Raw genomic sequence first — 21,822 nt, forward strand, 5'->3', positions numbered from 1 at the left:
GGTGTCTGTGGCTTCGGAGGACTGTGGGGAGGAACAGGCTGAAGCAGGCCAGGGCCCTTCAAGTTTGGAACAGGGAAGGCAGAGCTCAGGCGAGGAGCAAGGCCCCTCCCCACCAGATCCCAGAGCAAGGAGAGCAGAGAGGAGGAGGGAACAACGGAGGCAGGCTCACTTGCTCGGGAGGAGAGCGTCACGCCCCACTTCACAAGGCACACCTGGGGAATAGGTATTTAAGGAGACGCTGTGGGGTGGGGCATTTGCCGGGAACAAACGTGAACTCTTGTGATGTGAGCTCTTGTACCTGGAGTCTTTGTATTTTGGATCAAATTTGTTTCCTTGCTGTCTTCAGTTTTGCAGTTTGCAGATTACAGGCAAGCTGGGCGTTGAAAAAGATCATACTTTGTTTGTTATCTGTTTTACTTTAAAGAACTGTTGAACTCCGTTGACTGTTTTATTGAACTTGTGCCAGCATATGTGGGGGCTGTTGGGTGAACGTCGGCAGTGCTTACAAAGACAATTATTCTGACCAACTAATTACTTTGCCTCCGTTCGGGTCATCACAACTAGTGAATAAAGGAGGGCTGTACTGCTTGAAAGGAAGAAAAGGCTATCGGTAGCCTTGGCTGCCAGAGGTGTTGAATATAAATCACAGACGCCCCAGCCTCACGAGCACTTTGGCAGCGTTTGTTCTTTTAGACAAGCCTGGGGAAGACGGTTTCTCTGTCCAAGGCAAGGTTTGGTTTAGAGCTCACGAACAAATGAAAAACTTTCTGTCAACCCTGCTAACATCGGATGTTTTTGCTTTGACAACAGATGGAGATTCAACCCTTTTCTTCTTATGATTTACTCTTAGAGTTAGAGCTAGAGTTAGATGATGGGGGGGGGGGGAGGAATGTGCATGGGAGTTCAGCTAGACATAACAATACTGGACCTAGCGTGAGAACCAAGGTTATTGAAATAAGAGATGATAAGAATTGGCAGACTTGAGAATTGGAGGGAGAGCCTGCATTTCAAACTAATTGGAAAATGTGATTTATGACTGTGAATTGGGGGAGGGAATTGTGCTTTGATACTATGTGCTCTGGGGAGGGGAATCCAATTTTTGGTTTCGACTGTGTTAGTGCCGATGCTGTGCGTCTCAAATAAAGATTCTTTAAGGTAAACAATGCCTCCAAGTTCTTTGAACAGTTTCATCGGTCGGAATCATGACACTTTCAGGTATTGCCTTGAGATGGGTGGCTATAGATATTGAAAGAATGAATAAATAAATAAATTGATAAAAATATTTGCACGACTGGGCTAAGCAGACCGTGTCTTTCATTCAGGAGTACCTTTTTTATAATAGTAGTAGTAGTAGTAGTAGTAGTAGTAGTAGTAGTAGTAGTAGTAGTAGTAGTAAAGTTGGAAGGGACCTTGGAGGTCATCTAGTCCAACCCCCTGCTCAGGCAGGAAACCCTATACCATTTTGGACAAATGGCTGTCCAGTCTCTTCTTAAAAACTCCCAGTGTTGGAGCATTCACAGCTTCTGGAGGCAGGTTGTTCCACTGGTTAATTGTTCTAACTGTCAGGAAGTTTCTCCTTAGTTCCAGGTTGCTTCTCTCCTTGGTTAGTTTCCACCTGTTGCTTCTTGTCCTGCCTCCAGGTGCTTTGGAAAATAGCTTGACTCCCTCTTCTTTATGGCAGCCCCTGAGATATTGGAAGACTGCTATCATGTCCCCCCTCGTCCTTCTCTTCATTAAACTAGACATACCCAATTCCAGCAGCCGTTCCTTATATGTTTTAGCCTCCAGTCCCCTAATCATCTTTGTTGCTCTTCTCTGTACTCTTTCTAGAGTCTCAGCATCTTTTTTACATCGTGGTGACCAAAACTGGATGCAGTATTCCAAGTGTGGCCTTACCAAGGCCTTGTAAAGTGGTATTAACACTTCACGTGATCTTGATTCTATCCCTCTGTTAATGCAGCCCAGCACTGTGCTGTGAGGCGAAATCCTTGGTGCGTCCCCACCAAGACTGGCAGGGGGAGCAACTCTGTATAGACTAAGAGTAACCCCCCCTCCCTTCTAGCATTGGTGATGTTAACTTAGTTGGGTAGTGAAATGTCTGCAGGAATACATCCTAGTGATATGCAGGTTCTGAGGTTTTGCTGGTTAAAGAAATACAGGAAACCAGAAAGTGCCTTTATAAGTTTTACGTTTTTATTCAGCTGAATAGAGACGGACTCCTCTAAAATGAGAGGAGCCCTGAATGACAAGAAATCCTCGTATTTCTTCTGTATAATTACATAAGCAACCCATCCAGCAAAGCTGACACACATAAGATAAAGATTGCACCCGGTAAGTCTGGCATACTGTAGATAAGAAGGGAGAAAGCAGAGGTAGCTAAATATGTTCCCATTGGTGTGTTCCTTAAAGATATCATATGTTCTTGGGTGGGTTAGGACATTGGGTGTTGTCCTTGCTGTCCTTTCCTGACCCTGCATCCAGGATTACAAGTGACCAAAGAGAGAGAAGCCATCTATATGTATTCACAATTAATACTGTCCCCTAATTCCTGGTCATCACTAGCTCAGAGAGCACCAAGGACTCCACAGTTGTCCTTCTCCTCCTCCTCTCCTTTCCACTCCTCCCCTTTTCCTTCTCCAGAAACTCCACTTCCTTCTAATACTGCTGTTTCCTAGCTGGGTAGTGAAACATCTGCAGGAAAGCAATCCAGCTCAGGAAGCACCAAGGACTCCAACACCCACCTTCTCCTCTTCCCTTTCCTCCTCCTCCTCCTCCTCCTCCTCCTCCTCCTTCTTCACTGCGCAAACCACTCCCTTCTAGCACTGATGATGTTACTTAGATGGGTAGGGAAACATCTACAAGAAAACATCCAAGCTCAGAAAGCACCAAAGGACTCCACAATTCAATCCCAAGCTACACATATTTTCTTCTATATTTGTGAGGCTTTAAAAAAATCCTGTTTTATTTATTCCCAAATATTTCTAACTCAATTTTCTGAAAGCCTCCAGGAAAATTCATGTTAAATCATTAAACTGCAAGGCAGAAAGGGAGCAGGGATGTCCTAATGAATTGTTCTATCACAATTAATCATTCTGTTGTGCAAGTATTTAGTATCACGGTGCTCCCTTTTGCATAGGAAACCTGCTTGCCTTCTCAAAAGCGTGGCGGGTTTATCTTAGCTCATAACTGTTTATTTTCCTATCATGAATTTATTTATTACTAGCTGTACCCAGCCACGCGTTGCTGTGGCTCAGTCTGGTAAACGCGTGTGTGGCTCTTACGTCCAACAGATGGCGCTGTTTTTCAAAAAAAAGCATGTTTTTACCTGTCACAGGTGTGACATCTATATAATATAGGTATATAAAAACACGCGCGTATTCGAATGCAACGTTGTGTCAAAATTTCAAAGCAATCGGTGAAGAACTTTCGGAGATTTAAGATTTTGAACAAACGAACATTTACATTTTTATTTATATAGATTTCTTTGCAGCTGGCGCTTCCTGGCTGCAGTATGTACCAGCTGTGTGCCTTTAAAATACGTTTGAAGAATAATTGGTAATAATTCTTTTTTCTTCCTCTGTCTTCCCTCTCTTTTTCTGTAGGGGAAAGCTGGGGTCATGCAGCTACCATACGTTTAATTTTGCACTGGAATAACAAGCAGAGGTGAGTTTAAAAAATGGACACCAATCAATAAAATTAGCCATTGAGTTTGTAACTAAAGCCAAGGATACTCTCAATTATTTTTTCTGCTTCTCTTCCCATCCTCCCTGTAGCCTACACCAGCTGTGGAATGAACATTCTGCCTTTAATTTAAATACTTATCTAAAAACACACTTCAACAGAGTTCTCAAAATTATTTCAAATTCCTCTCCCCCACCAAAAAAAGCCTATAAACAGCTAGACAGGAAAAAGCTGTAGTAGCTACATGAACGACGAACTAGCCAACCACTGTATACATTACCTAGTATGTAGTAGTATGGAACAGCTTGTATGATTTGTTAATAATTCAGTGTATCTTGAAAGCCTGAAAACTGAGTCAAGCATATCGTTTGAAATTTTCCAACCAGCTAGAAAAGGACTCTGGTTGCCATGACTCAACTTCCAGACTACTTCAGATATTCTAAAAATAAAACGGAAAAAAGGCACTTTTAGGAGACAAGTAGCAGAATCGGCCCACTTATGCCAGAACCAGCCAGTTCCTTAGTAATATTGAAGTTGTGGTGTACAGGTACCGTGGACAAAATACACAAAGATCAGATTTGGATGCAGGAGAACGAATAGCATAGTCTAACTACGAATGACAACTTTTCTTAACTCGAAGGCTTCAATCAGTTCTCGGAGAGACAGTTTCAGGGGCTGTTAATAATAATAATAATAATAGTAAAGTTGGAAGGGACCTTGGAGGTCATCTAGTCCAACCCCCTGCTCAGGCAGGAAACCCTATACCATTTTGGACAAATGGCTGTCCAGTCTCTTCTTAAAAACTTCCAGCGTTAGAGCATTCACCGCTTCTGGAGGCAGGTTGTTCCACTGGCTAAATGTTCTCACTGTCAGGAAGTTTCTCCTTAGTTCTAGGTTGCTTCTCTCCTTGATTAGTTTCCACCCGTTGCTTCTCGTCCTGCCTTCAGGCGCCTTGGAGAATAGCTTGACTCCCTCTTCTTTGTGGCAGCCCCTGAGATACTGGAATGCTGCTATCCTGTCCCCCCTCGTCCTTCTCTTCATTAAACTAGACATACCCAATTCCAGCAGCCTTTCCTTATATGCGTTGGCCTCCAGTCCCCTGATCATCTTTGTTGCTCTTCTCTGTACTCTTTCTAGAGTCTCAACATCTTTTTTACATCGTGGTGACCAAAACTGAATGCAGTATTCCAAGTGTGGCCTTACCAAGGCATTGTAAAGTGGTATTAACACTTCACGTGATCTTGATTCTCTCCCTCTGTTAATGCAGCCTAGCACTGTGTTGGCCTTTTTGGCAGCTGCAGCACACGGCTGGCTCATATTTAAATGATTGTCCACTAGGACTCCGAGATCCCTCTCACAGTTACTACTATTGAGCAAGGTACCCCCTATACTATACCTGTACATTTGGTTTTTCTTGCCTAAATGTAGAACCTTGCTTTTTTCACCAGTGAATTTCATTTTGTTAGATAGCGCCCAGTGTTCAAGTCTGTCCAGGTCCTCCTGTATCCTAAGCCTGTCCCTTTAATGTAGCTTGCCATTTTGGGCAGCAGCCTTATCTAAAGCAGGTAGCTACAAAACCTACCCAAACATTCACATTTGAAAGATAAAAGAGTGTGAGGCTGCAAGACAGCAGTGGGTTAGTAAAGGCAGCCTTTATTTTTATGCCAACGGGAAACCTGTGGAAAAGCGGAGCTTCGCAATTAAGAAAATAAACCGAGTTAAGCTGTTCCTTTTGTAGCATTGTTTTCCCCAGGATGCTGCGGGGAATTCTTGCCGTACCTCTTTGTTTTGCAGCTGGAACACAGTGTAACCTTAGCCATGATTCAATTATGGTGTTAAAACCTAATATCCCTCTTCTCCCAGCGCCTTTAAGTGTGTCACTTAATTTAGATGGTGGGGTGTCCCTTCATCCAAACACAGATATCCATTGCATCCGAGGGGCACCTGGTGGAATTCTATTTGAGAGCCTCTTAGAAACATGACAGGGTACCTCACGATTAAGGCTATTTCGATCAAGTACACCCACCAATTTAAATGTTCTGAGGAATTCCCTGTGTGAGGAAATGTGGTGTGATAATCTTCCTTGGGCGGTAATTACTTGCTTTCTAATAGAACAGCACTGAGAGAAGAAAAGAAACCCAGAGCCCTAAAAATAATTAACAGGAATCTTGGCAGGTTACCTCCGGGGGGGAAGGCTGAGCATTTTCCTGGGGTATAGCAAGTTCAGGAGTCCTCCCTCCCTGTGGGTTTTAGCGAATTAGATTTCAGATTGAACAAAAAATAAATAAAATCCAGTGCAGTTGCAAGGCTTATTCCATCTCTTTGGCTTTTTTCAAAAACGCCAGCTGCGGTTAAGAAGTTCAAAATATTTAAGCTTTAGTATTATTGTCAGATCCTCCGGGGACTTATCTGGCTTTATTTTATATATTTTTGAATAATTTGTTGTTTTGTGGTTGAAGGTATTTTTAACAATACAACAAACTTGGTGGAATTGCAAAGCAGGCCAGGTTTCTACAATCATTTCCCTTTTTCAAACACGGCCACTATTTTCTGTTCCTTACTGTTCGTGTCGGGCTATCTGTCACAAGCTGTGAAATACCTGTGGTCCGTATCTATGTTGTTGTTAGTTGCGAAGTCGTGTCCGACCCATCGCGACCCCATGGACAACATTCCTCCAGGCCTTCCTGTCCTCTACCATCTTCTGGAGTCCATTTAAGTTCACGCCTGCTGCTTCAGGGACTCCATCCAGCCACCTCATTCTCTGTCGTCCCCTTCTTCTCTTGCCCTCCATCTTTCCCAGCATCAGGCTCTTCTCCAGGGAGTCCTTCCTTCTCATTAGGTGGCCAAAGGACTTGAGTTTCAACTTCAGGATCTGGCCTTCTAAAGAGCAGTCAGGGTTGATCTCCTCTAGGACTGACCGGTTGGATCGCCTTGCAGTCCTGGGGACTTGCAGGAGTCTTCTCCAGCACCATATCTATAGTCTTTTAAATTAAGACAGTCGGGCACTGTTTTTCAGCCTCAGCAGCTTTAAGATGGATGGACTTCCAATCCCAGAATTCCCCAGCATTGGAATTGAAGTCCATATATCTTAACGTTGCTGAGGTTGGGGAACACTGCAGTATGACAGTGATCACACCGCAATATAAAAAAAGATGTTGAGACTTTAAATAGAGAGCAGAGAAGAGCAGCAAAGATAATTAGGGGACTGGAGGCTCAAACATATAAAGAACAGTTGCTGGAATTGGGTATGTCTAGTTTAATGAAGAGAAGGACGAGGGGTGACAGGATAGCAGTGTTCCAGTATCTCAGGGGCTGCCCCAAAGAAGAGGGAGTCAAGCTCTTCTCCAAAGCGCCTGAAGGCAGGACAAGAAGCAACGGGTGGAAACTCATCAAGGAGAGAAGCAACCTGGAACTAAGGAGAAAGTTCCTGATAGTGAGAACAATCAGTGGAACAACCTGCCTCCAGAAGTTGTGGGTGCTCAAACACTGGAGATTTTCAAGAGGAGATTGGACAAGCATTTGCACAGAATGGTATAAGGTTGCCTGCTTGTGCAGGGTTGGACTAGATGACCTCTAAGGTCCTTTCCAACTCTGTTATTCTGTTCTCCTCTGCGCAAGCCTGTTAAAATGAATGGGAGCCATTCCGGTTGTCTAGATCATTGTTTACTGACCACTCGTTCAGCGACCATTCAAACTTACAACAATGATGAATAAATGGTAGTCCTCACTGGGCCTCATGCCTGCCATTGTAGTTCCCATGATCGCAACTTGTGATCTTCCCACAAGCAGAGTCGATGGGGAAGTTGTGCGGGAAGTCAAAAATTGTAGCCACGTGAGTGTCATGGAAGTTTTTAAGAAGAGACTGGACAGCCGTTTGTCTGAAATGGTGTAGGGTTCCTGCCTGGGCAGGGGGTTGGACTCGATGACCTCCAAGGTCCCTTCCAACTTTTTATTATTATTATTATTATTATTATTATTATTATTATTATTATTATTAAGCTTTTCAAAGAACTTTGAGGCATTGTTTACCTTAAAGAATCCTTTTATTGCTACATAGCTTCGGCACGTACATAATGAAGCCAAAAACTGAATTCTCCCTCCCCCAATCACCCCTAACAAAGCATAACTCATTCCTTCATTTAACAGTCATCAATCACATTCTCCAATTAATTTGAAGTGTGAACTTTCCCTCCAGTAACTCCTCTGGTTACAACTGACCTTGGAAATACTGTACTGAAATATTGTTATGGCTAACTATCCCCGGAGTACATACTTTCCACCCTCCCTTCTAACATTGTCTGACTTTAACTCTAGAAGTGATACACAGGTTAAATAAAACATGTCTGCTTCTTCATATATTGTCAAGCAAGAACATCCGATGTTAGCAGCCTTGATAGTGAGATCCTCACTTAACGATAGTAACCAGGATAGCCAGACCTGGTTTTTCTGCGTAAAAGTGCTTCACTTTTACAACGGAGTTTTCTGTGCCACTTAGCATCTTTAAAGAAGGACTGCCTATACTGATAAAAAGGCAGGATGTAAAGAAAAAAGCTAAAATTAACAAACCATGTTTTTGACTTTACCATCCTTCATTCACCGAATTGACTATGTCCTTTCACTGACTTAATAGCAGTGATGTCATTCTTTGAATCTGTAATAATGTAAGAAGGCGATACGGACACAAATAATTGCCAATGAAATGTGGCGAGCTTCGTGTTGTTCAACTCTTTGTAAACGCTCCACCTAAACATTCGTCCGTGTCATTGAAGTAATCGTGATTGCTCGTTTATTATTGATTTCCAGGCTGGCAACGTTGTACAAGTCTCCGAGTCAGAAGGAGTCAACTGTAGCCTTTTGCATTATGGTAAGTACAGTTGTGGAAGAGACCAGAACTGGGAACAATAAAGTTGAGAATGAAATGCTAACTTTAGATCAACCCTAGTCACACATCTTCACGATGAACCGGTGATGGTTTGTTTATTCGTGTCAGAAGCAACGCAATTAAAATAAGTAAAATGACTTACGACTAGATCAGGGCTTTTCAACCTGTGGTACGGGTACCCCCTGTGGTACATTGGCACCTGGCAGGTGGTACGCGACCATCCTAGAAAAGTAGCGGGGGAAGGGAATGAGCTGAACCGGTGGCAGCACCGCACAATCCTGAGCGAGAGACGGCTGGAGCTGCAGGGCTGTCAGGGCTCAGTGGAAACGCCAGGATCAGCACCAGGCTCCAGTTGGAGTTCGGCGCTGATCCTGGTGCTTCTGCTGAGCCCAGAAGAAGCCCCAATCAGCTGGAAAGCAGCACTGATCCTGGTGCTTCTGCTGAGCCCAGAAGAAGTGCCGATCAGCTGGAATGTTGCAGCATCTCCAGGGTCTTGTGATTTACATTCAGATGCTTGGCAAGTGATTCATATTTATGACGGTCAGAGTGTCCCAGGGTCATGTAAAGTGACCAAAACCTGCTGCAACCACCCAGCAGACGGGGGGAATAAAAACCAAACACCCCTCACTCCACCCCCGCTGCCAATCCTCAACAGAAATGCTCACAACAATGAAAACCTCGGACAGGAGGAAGAGCACCGTCGGGCGGGCAGGCAGGTGTCTTGCTCGGCTGTGGCTTGGGGGGCACTTTTTTCAGTGCCATTGTAACTTCAAACAGTCACTAAGCGAACTGTTGTAAGTCGAGGACTACCTGTACTTTATCACTTTTTTTCTTTTCTTTTTTTGGGTCAAGTTTTTGACACCTTGCTAGTTGACTGGTAATACTCAGATGTTGCCATATCCTGAAAGTGGTACAATGGGTGAAAAGGTTGAAAAGCCCTGGACTAGATGACCTCCAAGGTCCCTTCCAACTCTGTGATTCTATTCTAAACCAGCTCAGCAGGGATTGAAAACCAGCAAAAGCTTCCTTAGCTCAACCTGTGATAGTAATGTCTATATTGATTTCTTTCAGATGCTGTGCACAGCATGAGTCTGTTAACTGCAGATTGATGTGGTCATCTAATAGCCTTCCTATTTTTTGGTCTCTCACAGCAAATCATGATTTGAGGCTACCGCTCTGTTTTCATTTTCCATCTGCTTGAAACCCTCCAGCATCTATAAGAGGCTAGAGTTTTAAATAACACTAGACACCCGGCAACCTGTTGGGTCATCTTTTCGGATATATTTCCTTTCTAAATTCCCCAATGTCTTCAACAATGGCAGAGATTCTAATTCAGGGACATATCCAAAGATGTGTCTGCCGTGAAAGTAGCCCATGTTGAACTGTCAAACAATCAGGAGTTGACCACTGGCAATGGTTTATGACATTTGGCATTATGTCATAAAATGGTTTTTTTCTTCTTGTGCCATATCCGTTATCGGACGTTGGCGATCATGTTGGCGATCCTGTTTTTATCAGCAGCTGCACAAAAAAGGGCTGCTGAGTTTTGTCCAAACCAGTCCCTTAGATTTTGAAGCCACGATGTTCTTCTTCTGCCTGGACCTCGTTTGCCTTCAATCTTTCCCTGGAGGATTAAATGGAGTATGCCGTATTTTTTCTGGGTGTCGCATCACCTGTCCGAAATATTCTAATTTTCGTTTTTTAATTGTTTTGATGATTTCCCTTGGCTTTCCCAGGCGGCTTATCACATCCTCATTTGTGATCCTGTATTCTACTCTACTCTACTCTACTCTACTCTAAGCTATGCTACCCTTACTCTTCTCTTTTCTATGCTATGCTATGCTACGCTACTCTACTCTACTCTACTCTACTCTACTCTACTCTACTCTACTCAAAGCTATGCTACCCTTACTCTTCTCTTCTCTATTCTACTCTACTCTACTCTACTCTAAGCTATGCTACCCTTACTCTTCTCTCTTCTCTTCTCTTCTCCTATTCTATTCTATTCTATTCTACTCTACTCTATTCTACTTTACTCTAAGCTACGCTACTCTATTCTATTCTACTCTTCTTCTTCTTCTTGTGCCATATCTGTTATCTGATGTTGGCGATCATGTTAGCGATCCTGTTTTTATCAGCAACTGCACGAAAAAGGGCTGCTGAATTTTGTCCAAACCAGTCCCTTAGATTTTGAAGCCACGATGTTCTTCTTCTGCCTGGACCTCGTTTGCCTTCGATCTTTCCCTGGAGGAGTAAATGGAGTATGCCGTATTTTTTCTGGGTGTCGCATCACCTGTCCGAAATATTCTAATTTTCGTTTTTTAATTGTTTTGATGATTTCCCTTGGCTTTCCCAGGCGGCTTATCACCTCCTCATTTCTGATCTTGTCAACTCAGCTTTTATACGTAACAGCCGCCTGTAAATCCACATTTCAAATGCTTCTAGTCTCTTCAGGTGGCCTTCTGTCAGAGACCAACTCTCTACTCCATAGAGCAGGATAGAAAAAATATAGCATCTGACCAGCCTGATTTTCAGTCTTAGGCTTATGTCGTGACTGCAGAAGACCTTTTTCATTTTGAAGAATGCTGTTCGAGCTTTCTCTATCCTTGTCTTTACCTCAGTGGTCATGTCCCAGCTTTCATGTAAATATAAAATGGTTTACAATCATTTTTATGTCCTAAAACCTTTTATAAAATTTGGATTTTTATTTATTTTATTTATTAAGCTTTTATGCTGCCCATCTCCCCTGCAAGGTGACTCTGGGCGGGGCTTACAGGTTATAAAAATAGGGAAAAATAAATAAAATATGAAAAGTACACAAAGTTTGGATGCATTCTCTTAAGGGAGCCCATTTGAGGTACCTTGGTTCAAGAAGCGTTGCCCTACGAAGCACCATTTTGCTCAGTTAAACGTTACGAAAGGACAAGCAGGAGAGTTTTACCAGTATGTAAATTTCAAGTAGCAAACGAAGGATTAAACAAACGATGCATTTGTGACCTACTTATCTGATTTGCAAGTTAACAGATAATATATTATATGCCATGCAGATACAGGCCATACCCATTACTAGTTTCCTTAGCTACAGCTTGACATTATATTCAAATTAAACAACTACATTCCCTTCATTCTGCATTCTGTCTCAGACCACCTCGATTATGATTAATAAATTTGGAAGGGAACATTTAGGTCACCAGCATCCTGCTGATGTGTTAGTCCTGATTTGTTAGTCAAATCCTTCGCTGAATGAGGAGGATGCTACCCATTCATTCTTGGTGATTCTGTGGGCCAGCCCTCTCCTTGTCTTCCAATCATGAACTATTTTTTTAAAGTTTTTCTACGTTCTGGCTGGTGTCAGCTTTGATAGTGCTTCACTGAGTAGCTGATTTATTGATTCTTTTCCTTTTCCTTTAAATCTATTTGAAGTTGCCCTTATTACTCGTAACTCCTTTTGACAAACTGAGTTTCTTCTGAGCTTTAGCATTCTTTTTTTTTAATGTTTTATTGGGGTTTTTTTTTACATACACCATCAATATTTGGTAAACAGTATGTTGTCTGGGTTTGTATTTACAAATAATAACAGTGAGTTTCTATAGTTCCATATTCCCCTTAGTAACTTTCCTTGATTTTTCTCTTCTTCCAATAATGTTCTCTTTTATCCACCTGAAATTAGTACATTTCTTGGTAATTTTAGAAGATAACAATTCAATATCTACGAATATTCTCCACCTCATTATTAAGCTTCTTTTCTAATTAATCATCTTGTTGTTGTTAGTTGCGAAGTCGTGTCCGACCCATCGCGACCCCATGGACAATGTTCCTCCAGGCCTTCCTGTCTAGATTAATCATCTAGATCCCCTTATCACAGATCCTGTTTTTAGAGTTCTCGTTTACATTTATTTTCCCCACAATATTCAGTGCTTTAGCATTCTTGACACCCTTGCAGTAATTTGGGTCTGCCTGTCTATAACCGTCTTTGATGTCTTGATCCTCTCTCAAACTTTTATTTGCATTTTTTCCCCCCCAGAAACTCGTTAAGGTAATTTTGTGCAGCTACATTGGCTTTTTATACTGTCTTCGATATTTCCTGACTGGGATTTTTTTTTGTAGTTGTGTTCTTTGTTAAATAATAATAATAATAATAATAATAATAATAATAATAATAATAATAATAATAATAATAATAATAATAATAATAGTAATAAAGTTGGAAGGGACCTTGGAGATCATCGAGTCCAACCCCCTGCTCAGGCAGGAACCCTACACCATCTCAGACAAATGGCTGTCCAGTCTCTTCTTAAAAACTTCCAGTGTTGGAGCATTCACCGCTTCTAGAGGCAGGTTGTTCCATTGGTTAATTGTTCTCACTGTCAGGAAGTTTTTCCTTAGTTCTAAGTTGCTTCTCTCCTTGATTAGTTTCCATCCGTGGCTTCTTGTCCTGCCTTCAGGCACCTTGGAGAATAGCTTGACCCCCTCTTCTTTGGGGCAGCCCCTGAGATATTGGAACACTGCTGTCGTGTCCCCCCTCGTCCTTCTCTTCATTAAACTAGACATACCCAATTCCAGCAACCGTTCCTTATATGTTTTAGCCTCCAGTCCCCTGATCATCTTTCTTGCTCTTCTCTTCTTCTTAGTTATTAAGTTAGTTTACAGGTGGCCCTTTCCTTATCACAATTGGTTTTGTGACTGTTCAAAGTTATGATACTGAAAAAAGTGACTTATGACTGTTTTTCACACTTAACGGCTGATGCAGCATCCTGTGGTCACGTGATCAAAATTCAGACACACGGCAACTGTCATGTACTTAATGACAGTTGCCGTGTCCCGAGGTCATGTGATCACTTTTTATAACCAGGGGGGACATGATAGCAGTGTTGCAGTATCTCAGGGGCTGCCCCAAAGAAGAGGGAGTCAAGCTATTCTCCAAAGCGCCTGAAGGGAGGACAAGAAGCAAAGGATGGAAACTCATCAAGGAGAGAAGCAACCTAGAACTAAGGAGAAACTTCCTGACAGTGAGAACAATTAACCAGTGGAACTCCTTGCCTCCAGAAGCGGTGAATGCTCCAACACTGGAAGTTTTTAAGAAGAGACTGGACAGCCATTTGTCTGAAATGGTCTAGGGTTTCCTGCCTGAGTAGGAGGTTGGACTAGATGACCTCCAAGGTCCCTTCCAACTTTATTATTATTATTATTATTATTATTATTATTATTATTATCATCATCATCATCATCATCATCATCATCATCATTATTATTATTATTATTATTATTATTATTATTATTATTATTATTATTATTATTAACCTTGAGACAAGCAAGTCAGTGGGAAAACCAGATTGCTTTAACAGCCATGTAACTGACTTAATGACTGCAGGGATTCACTTAACAACGGTGGCAAGAAAAGTCGTAAAGTGGGACAAAACGCACTTAACAAATTTCTCACTTAGCAACAGAAAAGTTTGTTTCAATGGTGGTCGTAAGTCGAGGACTTACCTGTACAGTCCACCCTGGAATTGTTAGGTAGCACTGAATCATAATGTTCATTGGAATATGGCAGGTGTTAAGTGGACTGAATAGGATAAAGAAATACAGAAGCTTTCCAGGTATTTTTGATGGCATTTGAAATGTCTTGAGCATAATCCTGAAATAAACATCGTAACTAGCCACATTTCACGGGCACTTTCTGCAGCACAGGGAGCTGAGCCAAAACAATTTAAAACTGCTCTTCAAATGTCAAAAGCGCACAAGCTTACCAAACTATAAGCGCTTCCTTGCCTGGAAACATGTTGCCATAGCATTTCCTATGGGTTTTTAGAACTGTCTTTTTGAGTTCTGAATGTGTTTTAGGATCAAAGTAGAACTATGAATGTTGCGATGATGGGGGGGGGGGGGAAATAAATTCAAAAAAAGAAGAGAATGTTTGTAGGTCAGGGTTGAACTGTGGGGTCCTTGGTGCTCTCTGAGCTTGATGGTTTTTTTGCAGATGTTTCATTACCCAACTAGGTAACATCATCAGTCCTAAACTGGAGTAGGTTTTGCTCTTATTTTTATACTAGTAAGTTGCCCTCTCTGTGTTGGTGGGAGCGGTCTTGGTTCCTTGATTAGGCTCTTGTTTACTATTTGTCTGTGTTGGTAGTTCCTTGATTGGGATATTGTTTACTTCTTCATTGTTACTCTAGCGTTAATCTTGGTATTTAATTTTGGCGCATCTGGGTGTTGATTGTATTATGGTTCCGACAGATGAAACTCTTCAAAAGAACTTCGAGGCATTGTTTACCTTAAAGAATCTTTTATTCGAGTAGCATAATTTCGGCACTACATAATCGAAGCCAAAAACTGAATTCCCCTCCCCTGGGCACATAGTATCAAAGCACAATTCCCTCCTCCAATTAACAGTCATAAATCACATTCTCCAATTAGCTTGACGCACCAGGGCTTCCTCTCCAGTTCTCCAGCCGCCAATTCTTTATCAGATCTGGGCTCAATAACCTTGATTCTCATGCTAAGTTTAGTGTTGTTATGTCTAGCTGGACTCTCATTCACATCCCCCTCCCCTCCCAGCATCATCGAACTCTAAAAGCGAAAGGGAAAAAGAGGGCCACATTTCCATCTGTTGTCAATGCAAAACATCCGATGTTAGCAGCGTTGACAGTTTGCTGGTAAGAAGGTGTTTTGGTCTTTTTGCTTCCTTTTAATCTTTTTGATTGGTACGTAGATATTGTATATCTCTATGTGCCTGTTAGTGGCTGGTTTGTCTGAGGGCACCACAATGCTGATGCAGCCCTGGCACTTTGCGATAAATAAGTGGGTTTTGGGTTGCAGCTTGGGCACTTGGTCTCTAAAAGGTTTGCCATCACTGGTACAGGGTTTCCTGCCTGAGCAGGAGGTTGGACTAGGTGACCTCCAAGGTCTCTTCCAACTTTATTATATTGTTGTTGTTGTTGTTGTTGTTGTTGTTGTTGTTGTTGTTGTTATTATTATTATTATTATTATTATTATTATTATTATTATTATTATTACAAGCAAGATTGTTTATTTATTTATTATATTTAGAAACCACCCATCTCGTTGTTTGGCCTCTGTGATCTACTGTACAGAAATCACCATGTTCTGAATTGGCCTCACTGCTCTGAGCACAGGTTGTCCTCTACTTATGACTACAATTCAGCCCAGAATTCCCATTGCTAAGCAAGACAGTTGTTAAGTGAGTTTTGACCCATTTCCTTGCCACAGCTGTTAAGTGAATCGCTGCATTTGAATGTTGATCAGGTGACCACGGGACGCTGCAACGGTCCCAAGTATGAAAAACTGTCATCAACCACTTTTTTTCCAAAGCCATTGTAACTTCAAACAGTCAGTGAAAGCTTCCTCTGGTTTGGTTATTGGCAAAGCCGATCGGTCGCAGTTTTATTTTGGGGGCGATGCTGTCATGATTACCCAGAAATGGGAGCAGTATGATAGCTTTTGGCAGAACAGCGAGGGTGGAAACCGTAGATGTAAAAAAATCATTTCCTCAAAGCTCTTCCCGACATAAAAATTAGTCACAGAAAACTGTCAGTTTTACTCACATACGACCCAAAGTTTAACTCTCTCTTTTCTCTGCTCAGAAAATGCCAGTATAAATAGAATAAGCAACCAGAATCTCTAGTCTTGCGACTACGTGTAGTGCTTGGTGTCAACGCTGCTAACATCGGATGTTTTTGCTTTGACAACAGATGGAGATGCAACCATTTTCTTCTTATGTTTTACTCTTAGAGTTAGAGGATGCTGGGGGGAGGAATGTGCATGAGAATTTAGCTAGACCTAACAATACTATACCTAGTGTGAGAACCAAGGTTATTGAAATAAGAGATAAGAAATGGCCGGGCTGGAGGACTGGAGGGGAAGCCTGCATTTCAAGCTAATTGGAGAATGTGATTTATGACTGTTAATTGGAGGAGGGAACTGTGCTTTGATACTATGTGCTCTGGAGAGGGGAATTCAGTTTTTGGCTTTGACTGTTAGTGCCGATGCTATGCTACTCAAATAAAGATTCTTTAAGGTAAACAATGCCTCGAAGTTCTTTGAAGAGTTTCATTTGTTGGAACCATGACACTTGACTTACAACAGTTTGTTTAGTGACTGTTTATAGTTACAACGGCATTTTAAAAGTGATTTATGACCGTTTTTAACACTTGCATCTGTTGCAGCATCCCTATGGTTATGTGATCAAAATTCAGAATCTTGGCAACTGACTCATATTTATGACGGTTGCCGTTTCCCGGGGTCACGTGATTCCCCTTTTTTGCGACCTTCTGACAAGGAAAGTCAATAGGGAAGCCAGAATCACTTAACAACTGCAGTGCAGTAACAGCTCTGGCAAGAAAGGTCGTAAAATGGAGCAAAATGTCTCACTTAACAACACAAATTTTGGGCTCAACTTTGGTTGTAAGTCGAGGACTACCTGTACTTTAATGAAATAGCTCCTTCAGTTTTAACGTAGAGGCTGTAATATTTACCTCGTCTTAATTCGCCACCCTCTTGAACAATGGAACATTATTTTATTCTATAGTGAATTTACATTGCCTCCTAAAAACTTGTCAAGTGCTAAAATCTGCACAAAAAAAACCCCGGGATAGAAATTTTAATAAAATGAATATTTTTTCCCCTAATTTTGGCCTAACAGAGCAATGAGGTTTCAGCTTGCTTAATCTGTAAACATCCAATTTATGTATATGTTTTGGACTGAGATTCTGCCTCAAATCTAGAACCTTAATTTTATTTTATTTTATTATTTTAACTGTTTCCATTTTTTATATATATATACAACAGACTTGGGGGCATTCCTTTTCAGACAAAATAACATTAGGGTTAATGTTTACCTCCTATTTGGTGATGGTAAAAGAAATAGGTCGTGCCTATTTTATTACAGAAATTCTTTCATCCGTGCCGTCTTCTTCCGCATAATAAAGATATTCCTAGAGATTGTTCTGGAAAGTGAGATCTACTTAACACAGGGGTCCCCAACCCCCAGTCCATGGACCGGTCCCGGTCCGTGACATGCCAGCAACCGGTCCACACAAGCAAGCAAGCCCCATCCGTGAGATGCAGGCAGCACACAAAACCACGCACCCTCCGGTCCACGGAAAAACCTCTCTCCACGCAACCGGTCCCTGGTGCCCAAAAGGTTGGGGACCTCTACTTAACACACAAACTTGCATACCTCTACATACAGACCTAAGGCAATATAAATCAATTGCAGTAATTCACTTAACGGTGGCAAGAAAGGTCGTAAAACGGGGCAACAATTCACTTAACAACCGTCTTGGTTAGCAACAGAAATTTGGGGCTCCATTGCGATCGTAAGTCGAGGACTATGTGCATCTCTAATTAGAATCTAAATGATGTTGGTAGTCTTCCCACTTTTTGATGTGGTGGTAGATTTTTTTATTCATTTGTCATGGTTCCGACAGATGAAACTCTTCAAAGAACTTCGAGGTGTTGTTTACCTTAAAGAATCTTTATTTTGAGTAGCATAGCATCGGCACTTACACAGTCGAAGCCAAAACCTGGATTCCCCTCCCCTGAGCACATAGTATCAAAGCACAATTCCCTCCTCCAATTAACAGTCATAAATCACATTCCCCAATTAGCTTGAAATGCAGGCTTTCCCTCCAGTTCTCCAGCCCGGCCAATTCTTATCATCTCTTATTTCAATAACCTTGGTTCTCACACTAGGTCCAGTATTGTTATGTCTAGCTGGACTCTCATGCACATTCCTCTCCCCAGCATCATCTAACTCTTAAGAGTAAAACATAAGAAGAAAATGGTTGCATCTCCAACTGTTGTCAAAGCAAAAACATCCGATGTTAGCAGTGTTGACATTATTTTTTGTATTTCTGCTGATACAATGGCTGGAGCGTTTTAGCTGCCCGTTCTTGGCTTCAGGAACCCATTTCCACGATGAGCTGCTGAGGCAGCCCTGAAAACACTTCATATTTTTGCTTATTCTGTTCACGGGATTATTTCCGGTTGCTTTCAAAGAGCAGCGGTGGCTAGCCTAAATACGGTGGAAATCTCTCTTTATCTGTCCTTTTAAAAAGGGTTCTGTGGCCTTGCAGTGCTGTACATAATCTGGGAGATAAGTCACTTCTCTGTTTGTGTTATAGACCAAGCTGGTCTTGTCATTTTCAAAGCTGTCACCCATGCCACAATTTTCACGTTCTGCCAGCTTGAAACGGCATCTCTTCCTGAAACAAATTTGCTGCTTCCTTGAGCAATCGGTAGCCACCCCGCAGTTTGCCGTTTTTAAGAGCAGGCAGGAGAACACCGGGGGAATAATTACTTATTAGGGGACTAATTCTGGGCATAGGAAAAGAACAGAGGTAGGGTTACCCCCACTTCTCCGATTCAGCAAAGAAGTTAGCTTTGTCCTTTAACCGTGACTTTGCTGCAGTGATTCCATCTGTCACACCACAAGATGGTTTGAAAAGCAAGGCTAACCTTTTGGTTCCTCAGAGATCCCCCCTTTTTTTTTTTAACAGAGCCTCCTCTTTCCAAATATTTTTCAAAAGAAATTTGAAAACTTAAGAACAGGTACCGTATATTTGGCAGCGTTCAGCCAGTATAAATGATATATTTGATATTATTTTTTTTGGTACACATTTTTTTTATTATTACTAGTGTCTGATGGTTGTTAGCTTGTTTCTTCTTTTTCTTTATTTTGTATTTTAACTTTGGGGAAAAAAATTTAAAAAATAACATAGGACGTTGAATCACATTTTTTGAGTGAGTGGGATGTGTCTTAAATTGCAGCTTGCAATTGAAAAGGCAGGACGTAGGCCCATTGTGTATTTGTTTCATGTAAGCCCGTTGTGTATTTGTTTCTTGTGTTTGCTTTTTGTTTCCCCCCCCTCTCTCTCTCAGAGAGAAAAGACCAAGAAATATAAACTACAGGTAGTTCTCGACTTACGACCACAGTTGAGCCCAAAATTTATGTTGCTAAGTGAAACATTTAAGTGAGTTTTGCCCCGTTTTACGACCTTTCTTGTCACAGTTGTTAAAGGAATCACTGCAGTTGTTGAGTTAGTCACACGGTTATTAAGTGAATCTGGCTTCCCCATTGACTTTGCTTGTCAGACGGTCACAAAAGGTGATCCCATGACCTTGGGACACCACAACAGTCATAAATATGAATCAGTTGCCAAGCATCATAATTTTGATCACATGATCATGGGGATGCTGCAAAGGTCATCAGTGAAAAATGGCCATAAGGCACTTTTTTCAGTGCCATTGTAACTTTGGACAGTCACGAAATGAACTTTTGTAAGTTGAGGACTGCCTGTATTAGCTTTTTTTTTTAATGGAAATGAAAAATTCGATGTGATAAAACCAGACAGCTAAGGCTGTTTACTAGGTAACTGGTGAATTCGTTTCTGCTTCATAATACAAATAAATTTGTGATTGAGAGCCGCCCAAAGTTGGTTATCAGATGGGCAGCTAGATAAATGTTTAAAATAATTGTTAGTATTATTATAAATTTATTTTAGTAAATGTATTAATATTTGTTTATTTCATTCATGCTGAGACTGGCATTCCCTCCCAAGAAAGGACAATTTATTCACCCATTTATGAAACTTGAGTAGACCGCCGTGATAGTTCTTTTCTCCAGAGCCTTTAGCCCAGGGGTCTTCAAACTTGGCCCTTTTATGACTTGTGGACTTCAAGTGCCTGGCTGAGAAAGTGTCTGGCTGAGGAATTCTGGGAGTTGAAGTCCACCAGTCATCAAAGGGCCAAGTTTGAAGACCTCTGGTCTGGCTCTAAGCCCACAGTTTCATCAAAATGGCCAACTGAGGAATTCTGGGAGTTGAAGCGGTGAATGCTCCAACACTGGAAGTTTTTAAGAAGAGACCGGACATCCATTTGTCCGAAATGGTATAGGGTTTCCTGCCTGAGCAGGGGGTTGGACTAGATAACCTTCAAGGTCCCTTCCAACTTTACTATTATTATTATTATTATTAAGTCCACAAGTCATAAAAGGGCCAAGTCTGAAGATCCCTGCTTTAGCTTGTAACATCTGGCTCTAATAACAGCTTGCTCTAATTTAGTACTGTTGTTGTAAAACTGAGCCAATTGCCAAGCAGCTGAATTTTGATCCTGTGATCATGGAGACGCTGCAGTGGTCATAAGTGTGAAAACCGGTCATGAGTCGCTGTTTTCAGGGCTGCCATAACTTCGAACGGTCACTAAATGAATCATTGTAAGTCGAGGACTACCTGTACTTGCTATATTTTCTCACTCCTGATTTTCAGACACGATGAGGGCTCTACAGTTTAATCAGTTGCAAGTTTTTGAACAGTTTTGTTCTTTGTTTTCACAGTCTCATGGATTCAGAGATGTTCAGGATTCAGATTCGAATTTGATCCCGGCAGAAAACGAAGCGAATCCTTGTAAAAGGCCACGGACAGACCAGGTAGAAGAACAGTGAATCAGAAAAAAATAAAATTCAACTATGCTTCCTTTTAAAAAACTGTAGTACTACAGATGGATATCAAGGTACCCCGGAGAGTAACATGAATAAAAAGTGTGAATTCACAGAATGGTAATTTCCCTTTCATTGCTTCCTTATTGTGCCTTAATCTCCACTTTAGTGTTTTTTCAGATACAACTTCAGCATTTTTGTGCATCTACAGCAGGACGCTTCTTATGACATCGGCTTTCCTTATGGGGAAGAAATACGAAGTCTAATAAGTTCTGAATTATCTGCTTGCTGAGGAATAAAACCTGTTGCGAGAAACTTCTTCATGGAACCCAAAACTCAAGAGTACAGAATAACAAAATAAGAGTTGGAAGGGACTTTGGAGATCTTCTAGTGCAGTGATGGCACACCTTTTAGAGACTGAGTGCCAAAACTGCAACCCAAAACCCACTTACGCATCGTCGAGTGCCGGGGGTGTGTGGCCCATTGGGTGAGCGTGGCTGCGGTGGTAACAGCAGACTGGGTGGGACTAAAAAGTTCAATCAATCAACTTTGCAATATCTTTTTTTCCCGTGAGAAGTTGAAATTGACTGAACTTTTTTTTTTTGCACACGGCGGCAGAGGCTTAAAGTGAAAAGGTTTTATAAAACCCAGCTGAAGGCCTAGGACTGGGGCGACGGCGCGCGTGCCCACAGAGAGCGCTCTGAGTGCTGCCTCTGGCACCCATGCCATAGGTTCGCCACCACTGTTCTAGTGAGTAGTCCAACCGCCTGCTCAAGCAGGAGACCTTATACCATTTCAGACA

The 21,822-nt window shown here is 41.7% G+C and overlaps 1 protein-coding gene across 1 annotated transcript in view; it reads left to right on the top strand.

The window, feature by feature from the left end:
* LOC107297478 (DNA repair protein RAD51 homolog 3) overlaps positions 1-21,143 on the top strand; it is a 40,017-nt gene extending 18,874 nt beyond the window's left edge. The window contains exons 3-5 of the mRNA XM_015826843.2: positions 3,603-3,663; positions 8,485-8,545; positions 20,919-21,143. Of these exons, the coding sequence (XP_015682329.1) occupies positions 3,603-3,663; positions 8,485-8,545; positions 20,919-21,026 (230 nt within the window). The 3' untranslated portion in view covers positions 21,027-21,143. The remainder of the gene's footprint in view (positions 1-3,602; positions 3,664-8,484; positions 8,546-20,918) is intronic.
* The last annotated feature ends 679 nt before the right edge of the window (positions 21,144-21,822 follow it).

The sequence above is a fragment of the Protobothrops mucrosquamatus genome, unplaced genomic scaffold (genome assembly GCF_001527695.2).
Source record: "Protobothrops mucrosquamatus isolate PMUCROS unplaced genomic scaffold, P.Mucros_1.0 scaffold3327, whole genome shotgun sequence".
In the NCBI taxonomy this organism is placed as follows: Eukaryota; Metazoa; Chordata; class Lepidosauria; order Squamata; family Viperidae; genus Protobothrops; species Protobothrops mucrosquamatus.